General features: G+C 43.2%; 1 protein-coding gene across 1 annotated transcript; it reads left to right on the forward strand.

The window, feature by feature from the left end:
- On the forward strand, nt 1,288-3,123 carry LOC107614098. Its single transcript, XM_016316334.1, has one exon. It carries the CDS (start codon nt 1,288-1,290, stop codon nt 3,121-3,123), a length of 1,836 nt encoding a protein of 611 aa, XP_016171820.1.

Here is a 9,948-nt window from a genome sequence, read left to right on the forward strand (position 1 = left end):
AAAGAACCGGGAACAAGGAAAGAGAATCACGCTGGGGTTTTTCAGGGAAAAAAAGGGGGAAGGGAAGGTGGGGAAGGGAATTCGCTGCCGCTGTTCCTCATTGTCACCGCTGTTCGTTGTCGTTCGGTCGCTGGATCTCGCCACTGCTCCTGGTCATTCGGTCCTCGATGTCAACGTCAGCAAATCCGCAAGGATGGACGTCGCGCGCCGCTCGATGCTCGCCGTTTCTACTTCTCCTCCTCACTTGGTCGCCGGTGCTCCTCGCCGGTCGCTGCTGTTCCTTGTCCTCCTCGCGGTCATCACTCACTGCTGTTGTTGTTCTTTTGCTTCTGCTTTTGCTTCTATTATATTGTTGATTCTAATTCCATTATGCTTCTATTATGTTGTTAATTAATTTCTTATTATGATTTTTTTATATTGTTGTTTCTGGTTGTTTCTACTTCTACTTTTGGTTGATTACATTGTTTCATTGTTGTTGTTGTTCAGCTTTTGCTTCTACTTTTGGTTGATTACATTGTTTCATTATTTTATTATACATATTTTTTATTTATTATCCTTTTTTTAATGTTTATTACATTGTTTTGTTGTTGTTGCTTCTGGTTCTGTTTCTGTTTGATTTTGGGGAAGAAGGCGATTTTAAAATTAAGTTAAACCTTAAAAACGATTTTGTAAGTAAAAACAGGTTGAGGATGAAAAAAATTTTCAACCCCTATTGACGTGTACCACGCTATACTCGGAAACAAAGCCAAACTCAAAACCGAACTAAAATATCGGCAACGGAGAAAAACTGCAACGGTAACCTCTGACTTAGTCAGCCTTATCTCCCGATCATTATCTATAATAACAGAATCCACTAATCAGAGTAGATCATGACTTCATGTAACTGAAAGATACTGATAACGGCACCGACCATATACATCGGAACTAATTCACACCACTCACCTATAAAGGCTCAAGGAACACAACCCACAAGTCACAGTTTTCACGCTAAGCTATCTCTTTTACTCTCTCTCACAAACTCATTCTTACTTGAGCGTCGGAGTGCTTTTTGCAGGTGCTCCCGCCGTCGTGTTTCAGAGATATCCGAGGATTAGTCGCTGCGCCATCACTGGCCGACGTATAAGTCCGCCGAGGACGAGTAACTCCAGGACCATCACACTCCTCGGATCGCTCGGGACGGAACATTTGGCGCCTACCGTGGGGTCCCGATTACACTAACCCCACTTTTCTCCTTTTTTATTTGTTACCTCTTGAGAATCCTTTTGCAGGGTCCCACGACCTTTAGACATGGCCGACAACGGAGCCCACCAGCTCACACAGGCCGAACTTATAGCCCAGATGGCTGAACTCCAGGCAGAGGTCAAAAGACTCACCGAGTTGTCAGCGCAGAATAACACCAACAAACGAGAAGAGGGCAATCCCAAGAGCTCAGCCCAAGGCGGCGCCGACCTATTGATCGCCAATCCCCCGAAGGAGAAACTAACTTTAGAAAACCCATTCTCGGAAGAGATCATGAATTTTCAAATGCCAAAACATTTCACACTGCCTTCCTCACTTGAGCCGTATAAGGGGATTGGTGACCCCCGGGCTCACATTAAGAAATTTCAGTCCATGATGTTTTTTAACGGCTCTAATAATGAACCTGTGCTTTGCAGAGCTTTTCCAACTTACCTTGATGGAGCCACTTTACTTTGGTTTTCGAAGCTACCTGCAGGATCAATTTCTTCTTTCGAAGAGTTGGCAAAGTCCTTCATCGATTACTTCGTTGCAGCACGAATATACGTCCACGGATCGGATTACCTCGGCACCATCCGCCAAGGTCCCCAGGAAAGTCTGAGAGACTACCTGACCAGGTTTGCAGGAGCAACAATGGAGATACTCGACCTGGACCCCGCTGTCCACCTACACGCCCTTAAGGCCGGCCTCCAACCCAAAAAATTCAGAGAGACGATCGCAATCACCAAGCCAAAGACGTTAGAAGAGTTCCGGGAGAGGGCAGCCGGACAAATGGAAATCGAAGAACTACGTGAGGCCAATAAAACAGAAAGAAGACCTAAGAGAGAAGAGGACCGAATGCCAAGGTCGGTTCATAACAAGGAGCTCGGCAGACCCTTCAAACTCACTCCAAAATTTGACAATTACACCAGATTCAACACAAGGAGGGAAAAGATAATCAAAGAAATACTCAACGCCAAGATCATAAAACCTCCGGCAAGAGCAGGTAGCTATCAAGACCAGAGATTTGTAGACAAAAACAAGCACTGTGCCTTCCACCAGAAATACGGACACACAACCAACGAGTGCGTAATAGCCAAAGACCTCTTGGAAAGACTTGCTCGGCAAGGACTACTGGGCAAGTACATCGAAGGACGGAAACATAAAGAAGGTGATAGAGACAAGGAGGAACGCCAACAAGCCTTGGCTAACAAAGACACCAACAAATGGTCAAAAAACACCCAACCCAAAGGGATTATAAATTGCATATCCGAAGGATTTGCCGGGGGCGGCGAAACAACGTCAACAAGGAAACGCAGCTACCGAGCTATGCTAGCGATCGAAGGAACACCACCACCAAGCAGCCAAGATATGCCCGACCTAGAAATTACTTTCAACAAGGCAGACATATGCTCGGCCGCCCCACACCTAGACGATCCAGTGGTAATCTCTATCCAAATAGGCGATTTATTGGTAAGAAAAGTCCTTTTGGACCCAGGTAGCAGCGCAGACGTTTTCTTTTATTCTACCTTCTTGAAAATGAATTTATCTGAAAAACTGATACAACCCTCATCCGAAAAACTGGTAGGATTCTCCGGAGAAAGGGTACCAATCAAATGTTACATATGGTTAAAAACAACAATGGGTGATGATCCACTACTCAGAACTCTTGACATACAGTATCTAATAGTTGACTGCATCAGTCCTTACAATATTATTCTCGGGAGACCTGCTCTGAACATGTTCAAAGCAGTGATATCAACTTTTCATCTATGTGTTAAATTTCAGGCACAAGACGGAAAAATAGCAACAATTCACTCGGACCGCCAACAAGCTCGGCAGTGTTATAACTCTAGCCTAAAGAAGTCGGACACAATTCAGAAACAGCACGAAGTCAAAGCAGTATAAACTATGGAGGTTTTGTCCCTAGCCGAGCTCGACCCTCGAGGTGACACCCAAGAAAGACCCCAACCAGCAGACGAACTCCAAAAAATCCAACTGACATCAAAATCGGAACAGGTAACATACATCGGCCAAGCGCTACAAGAACGAGAAAGGTCGGACCTCATAAAATTATTACAAGCCAACACTGACCTGTTCGCTTGGACCCCAGTGAACATGCCAGGAATAAGCATGGATGTCATCTGTCACAAACTTGCCACTAACACGGCGAGCCGACCTATAGCTTAAAAGAAAAGAAATTTAGGAGCAGAAAAGTCAAAGGCAGCCCTGGAAGAAACCAGCAAACTTTTGCAGGCCAACTTCATCAGAGAAATCCGCTTCACCACGTGGCTCTCAAATGTGGTAATGGTAAGGAAAAACTCAGGTAAATGGCGCATGTGCGTCGACTTTACAGACTTAAACAAGGCATGCCCTAAAGATGCCTACCCCTTACCATGTATTGATAAGCTTGTAGACAACGCATCAGGTTTCAAAAGCTTGAGCTTCATGGATGCATACTCCGGTTACAACCAAATACTCATGCATCCAGAAGACCAAAGCAAGACGGCATTTATAACTGAACATGGAAATTTTTGTTATAGAGTAATGCCATTTGGTTTAAAGAATGCAGGTGCAACTTACCAACGCTTGATGGACAAAGTATTTCGTCGTCAAATAGGATGCAACATGAAAATCTATGTAGATGATATGGTCGCCAAGACCATCCAGGAAAGATCGCACTGTGATGACCTCAAGGAGATATTTGAACAGATCCGAGCCTACAAAATGAGATTCAACCCAGAGAAATGTGCTTTTGGGGTACAGGGGGGAAAATTCCTTGGATTCATGCTCACATCGCGGGGAATTGAAGTAAATCTAGAAAAATGTGAGGCAATACTCAACATGGCGAGCCCTAAAACAATAAAAGAGGTGCAACAATTGGCGGGAAGGGTAGCTGCGTTGTCTCGGTTCCTACCCGCAGTATCAAGCCGATCATACCACTTCTTCCAAACAACATCAAAAAATAAGAAATTCAACTGGACAGAAGAGGGCGAGAAAGCTTTTGCCGAGCTCAAAGCCATCCTATCAGCACCACCCGTGTTGCAAAGACCAGAAATCGGTAAACCTTTATATTTATATTTGTCTGTTTCAGATTTTTCTATAAGTTTGGCCCTTGTCATCGAAACAGGGAAAACACAACAGCCGGTATACTTCGTCAGTAGAGTCATGCAACTAACAGAACAACGGTATCGGAGGATAGAACAACTTGCCTTGGCACTAGTGATCACAGCAAGAAGACTAAGGCACTACTTCCAAGGCCACACAATAGTAGTGAGGACGAATCAACCGTTAAGACAGATACTGACAAAACCAGAATTGGCCGAACGTCTCACCAAATGGTCCATTGAGCTTTCAGAATTCGACATCCAGTTCCAACCCAGGACGGCCCTAAAAGCACAAATACTGGCCGATTTCATCTCAGAATTGACACCTGGCGAACACAACAAATCATGGGAACTGCACGTTGATGGGGCATCAAGCCGAGAAGGAAGTGGAGCTGGGGTAATTCTCAAAGAAGGAGACCAAGTGATAGCTGAACAGGCCCTCCAATTCCACTTCCCAGCAAGCAACAACCAGGCCGAGTATGAGGCCCTAATTGCAGGACTCAAACTCGCCCTAAGCTTCCAAGTACAAAGCCTGACAGCACATTGTGACTCCCTCTTGGTGGTCCAATAGATCCGAGGAGAATTTCAGGTAAAAGATTCCCTGCTAGAGCAATACTGGCTCATGGCAAAGGATCTCATCTCAAAGTTCAATTCGTTCATTATACTGCATGTGAATAGAGGAAAAAATGTGAGAGCCGATGTATTATCCAAACTTGCCGCCACTAGGGCAGACACACAAACATCGGCCTTAACACAACTCTCATTAAAAAAACCAAGCATTGAACTGTTACATATAACAAATATTAACCACCTCCATGATTGGAGGGCACCTTTTATTGAATATATCAGTACAGGGGTAATACCCAGAGACGAGCTCAACCCACAACACTTCAGACGAAAGGCAAGTCTTTACACAAGCATAGCAGGAAAACTATATAGGCGAGGTTTCTCACAACCACTACTAAAATGTCTAAGCAAAGACGAAGCAAAGGAAGTAATGGACGAAATTCATGAGGGAGTTTGTGGAAACCACATTGGAGGACGGGCCCTCGCAGCTAAGATCGTCCGAACCGGGTATTACTGGCCAACCGTAAAAAGGGATTGCATAACGAAAGTCAAAGCATGTGATAACTGTCAGAAACACGCAGCTATATCCACAAGGCCAGCCGAGCTACTGCATAGCATGGAGGTAAGCTGGCCATTCCATATATGGGGGCTCGATATCCTCGGCCCATTTCCAATAGCCCCAGGCCAAGTAAAATTTCTTTTAGTAGCAATAGATTATTTTTCAAAATGGATAGAAGCACAACCGTTAGCAAGAATAACGGCCGAAAATGTACGATCATTCATATGGAAAAACATTATATGCCGATTTGGGATACCAAGGGAAATAGTATCCGATAATGGTAGGCAATTTACAGACAATAAGCTCGGCTCACTTCTAAAAAATTTTAACATAAAGCATCATTTTAGCTCGGTCGAACACCCACAAACTAATGGGCAGGCCAAAGCTGCTAACCGAGTTATATTGCAGGCAATAAAGAAAAAACTTAACAATGCAAAAGGAGAATGGGCGGAACTGATTCCAGAAATACTGTAGAGCTACAACACGACGGTACAAACCACCACAGGCGAAACACCTTTCAAACTCGTCTATGGGTCGGAAGCGCTAATCCCTATTGAGGTCGGCATCCCTACGTTGAGAACCGAGCTATACGATGAGCAACACAACTTGCGTACAAGGAGTGCCGAGCTTGACCTAACTGAAGAAACTAGGGAGCTAGCAGCAATTAAACAAAGAGCTATAAAACAACTAGCTGAGAGAAAACACAACAAAAGGGTTTCTCCGAGGACATTCGCAGAAGGTGACTTAGTGCTCAGAAGAACAGAGGAGGCCAGACGGCCACCAGCTCATGGAAAGCTCGTAGCTAATTGGGAAGGACCATTTCGAGTCATCAAGGTGCTCGGCATGGGGGCTTATCAACTCCAAACACTACAAGGCAATCCGATATCAGGAACCTGGAATGTCTCCTCTTTAAAGATGTACCGATCTTAATATTGTACAAATAGCGAATGAAGGTACTCTTTTTCCCCCTTAGAGCCTTTTTTTTTTTCCCAAAGAAGGGTTTTTGGCCTAAGGTGGGTTTTAATGAGGCCCGACGCACAATATACTTCATTATCAATATTCAAATTTAATCAAAACAGCTCATTATCAGTATTTTTCAAATACATATTCGATCATGACTGGTCCCAAACAACATCTTACAAAATCCCATATCTGCTATTACAGTCACAAAAAACAGGGTCCCAAAAACAAGAAATATCAACGTAAACCGACCTAAGTATGGTTGGCCCCAGCAAACAAAGTTCGAAATAACAAACCCATAATCTACACTTACATATGATCACTTTCAAAAAACAAAATAGGCAAGAACCAAAGCCAAACTAAGAGGGAGGGGGGACATTCTCATCATGCTCCTCCATAGTCCCGTCTACAACTAACTTTCCATTAGCCACTATCTTCGTCATGTCAAGCCGATCAACGTCAAACTCAGGAGCCAGCAAAGAAATTTGGCTCACAGCACGTTCAAAACCATAAGAGAACATCTCCATACCGTTCTCCTCTAACTCATGAATACGAGCTGTGAGACCCCCTTTGGCAACATCATTCTCCATCACCTCAGCCTGCAGTAATCGAATCTGGTCCCTTAATCGAGCTACCTCTTCTTCAGACTCCTTCGCCTTTGCAACAGCACTAACAGCAGCATCATCCTTCTCTTTTACTAATTTCTCTAAATCATCAATCTTCGCCTTATACGATTCCTCCACAGCAGCTATTTTATTCACCGCCTCCTGCTGCTCAGCACCAATAAGCTCGGTGGTATGACCAACGCACATCAAACGAGAACCAAGAATCTGCAAAGACCTCCCCAAAATAAGAACAAGAATATGAAGAAAAGAATAGGAAAAAGAATCCTAAAATACAACCTGAACGAATTTGCCAAGCCCCTCCATACCAATCCGACGGGTCATAAGCATGTCCCCAGGATACTGAGATGCCCTGTCGGAAAGCTCGGCAAAATTGAATTGCTCACTCCAAAGAGAATGAGAGTTTGACCCCGCAATGAAACCGTGAAGTTTCTTCTGCCGATCAAAGACAGGCTCGCCACCACCAATAACCTCTTGATCACCCTCCGAAATAATCTCCAAAGATGGGTCATCGCTCTTTCTCTTGAATGAGGACGTCGGACGACCAACAGAGGAAAAAGCTTGCTCGCCACCATCCTTTTGTTCGACGGAACCACCGATTTTCTCCTTTTTCTTGTTCAAAAAGGACTGTAACTTCAAGGGATCCAAGAGAGGAGCTCGTCCACCTACAAGATGCCATCAATATCAGAAAAATTAAATAAACACTAATACAAATGGCAAGCAAACAAGACATTACCTATATAAGCTTTCAAACCCTCAACATCACCCGAATCATAAAAACGCAGAATGTCGGAAATAGACATACACTCCCCAGCAGCAACACTCTCAACCAAAAAATCCAACACAAACTCCTCCTCTTCACTCCTTTCGGAAGCCTCAAGAATCTGACTCGGCTTAGAGCACCAATAAAGAGGAAATTTCTCACTAAGCTCATCATCCAAATAAAATGGATACTCGGACTCGACTGATCGAACTTTAACAAAAAGAGATTTGAAGTTTTTGAAAGAAGATTTATAAAGGAGAAACAAGGAACGACTAGGGAAGCTGCTAAAGCAAACCCACAAACCTTTCCAAACACCCTTCGCTTGAAAGAGCGAGAAAAACAACGGCAACGAACAAGGAAATGAAAGGTAATCCATTAGACACTGAAAGGCGCGAAGAAACGCCCAGGAGTTAGGGTGTAACTGCGATGGTGCACAGTTCAGTTGGGTAAGGACATCACATTCAAAAGAGGAAAATGGAAATTTCACACTAAGTTCAATCATGCATGGAGTATATATATAGAAATACAGCCAATCTCCCCTTCTCTCATAAACCCTATCATCACGGGAACACGGAAGGAGCTCGACAGTGACACCAGAACCACCTTTCACGAAGTCCAAACCTCTCAACTCAGAAAGGGAATCAACACTAGTGAAAGAAGAGGAACGGGTTCTAACATCCTCATGAACCTAGTGATAAGGATCGTCTTCCCTAACCTCAACAGCTTTCAACTTCTCTTTCAACTTTTCTCCCGCCATGAACGCGTAGAAGCAGTAACAGTAAAAGATGAGGGAGAAAACACTAACCTTTCGAAGACATAGCAAGATAAAACGGTGAAGAAGACGAAGCAGCAAGGCGTAAGTTCCAAAAGAAGGGATTATTGCGAGCCCACTATTTTAGTGGGCAAAGTAAATTCATACCCACTACAAACGTGGGAAACCGAAACGACAATAACGCACATTAAAGACGACACAGTTCACTAAAAATAAAAAACCAACTACAAAAAACCCCTTCAAACAAAAAGCAGGCCCACCAAACATTTACCGCGCAAAAAGAAAAATCAAAATCCAAACTACCAAAGCTCAGCTACCGTTCCTAACACAACACCAACTAAGCTTGGGGGCTATGACGTGTACCACGCTATACTCGGAAACAAAGCCAAACTCAAAACCGAACTAAAATATCGGCAACGGAGGAAAACTGCAACGGTAACCTCTGACTTAGTCAGCCTTATCTCCCGATCATTATCTATAATAACAGAATCCACTAATCAGAGTAGATCATGACTTCATGTAACCGAAAGATACTGATAACGGCACCGACCATATACATCGGAACTAATTCACACCACTCACCTATAAAGGCTCAAGGAACACAACCCACAAGTCACAGTTTTCACGCTAAGCTATCTCTTTTACTCTCTCTCACAAACTCATTCTTACTTGAGCGTCGGAGTACTTTTTGCAGGTGCTCCCGCCGTCGTGTTTCAGAGATATCCGAGGATTAGTCGTTGCGTCATCACTGGCCGACGTATAAGTCCGCCGAGGACAAGTAACTCCAGGACCATCACACTCCTCGGATCGCTCGGGACGGAACACCTATCTTAAAGACTAAAATCGTACTTAACCCTAATATTTATTTCCTGAAATAAAGAATCTAGCAATCATGTGGATGCTCCACACAAATTTTTTAACAAAAGATTCAAACCAGAAGTGGAAAGAATAATCATTTGCATTGGTTGTCTCATTATTATGATGGAGAGAGGGAGCCACGCATATTGTGATCGTTCTTAGTGATTTAATTAAAGTGCTATAATTGAAAAGTTCAACGAGCTTAAAACCAAATCTGAATTTTAAAATGTTCAAACAAGTTGGGCAAACACACACATTGTGGAAAAATTGACGTATTAATTGGAAGTGATGTGGTTGTTTAACACTGAAAAGTGCTAGATTTTATTAAGGAGATTCAACCAAAATATAGACTATAAATCTTTTAAATTAGGTTACAAACTAAAAGTGTAATGCTTAATAATAGGGTTTAAATAAACTCATAGGCAACATACTTTAGAAGTAAATTCATATTCAAATAACTAAATTCAACTTAGGCTAATTTTAAATTCAATTATTATATCTTCTCTCTTTTCTTTAACTGTTTT

The sequence above is a fragment of the Arachis ipaensis genome, chromosome B01, assembly GCF_000816755.2.
Source record: "Arachis ipaensis cultivar K30076 chromosome B01, Araip1.1, whole genome shotgun sequence".
NCBI classification, from domain to species: domain Eukaryota; kingdom Viridiplantae; phylum Streptophyta; class Magnoliopsida; order Fabales; family Fabaceae; genus Arachis; species Arachis ipaensis.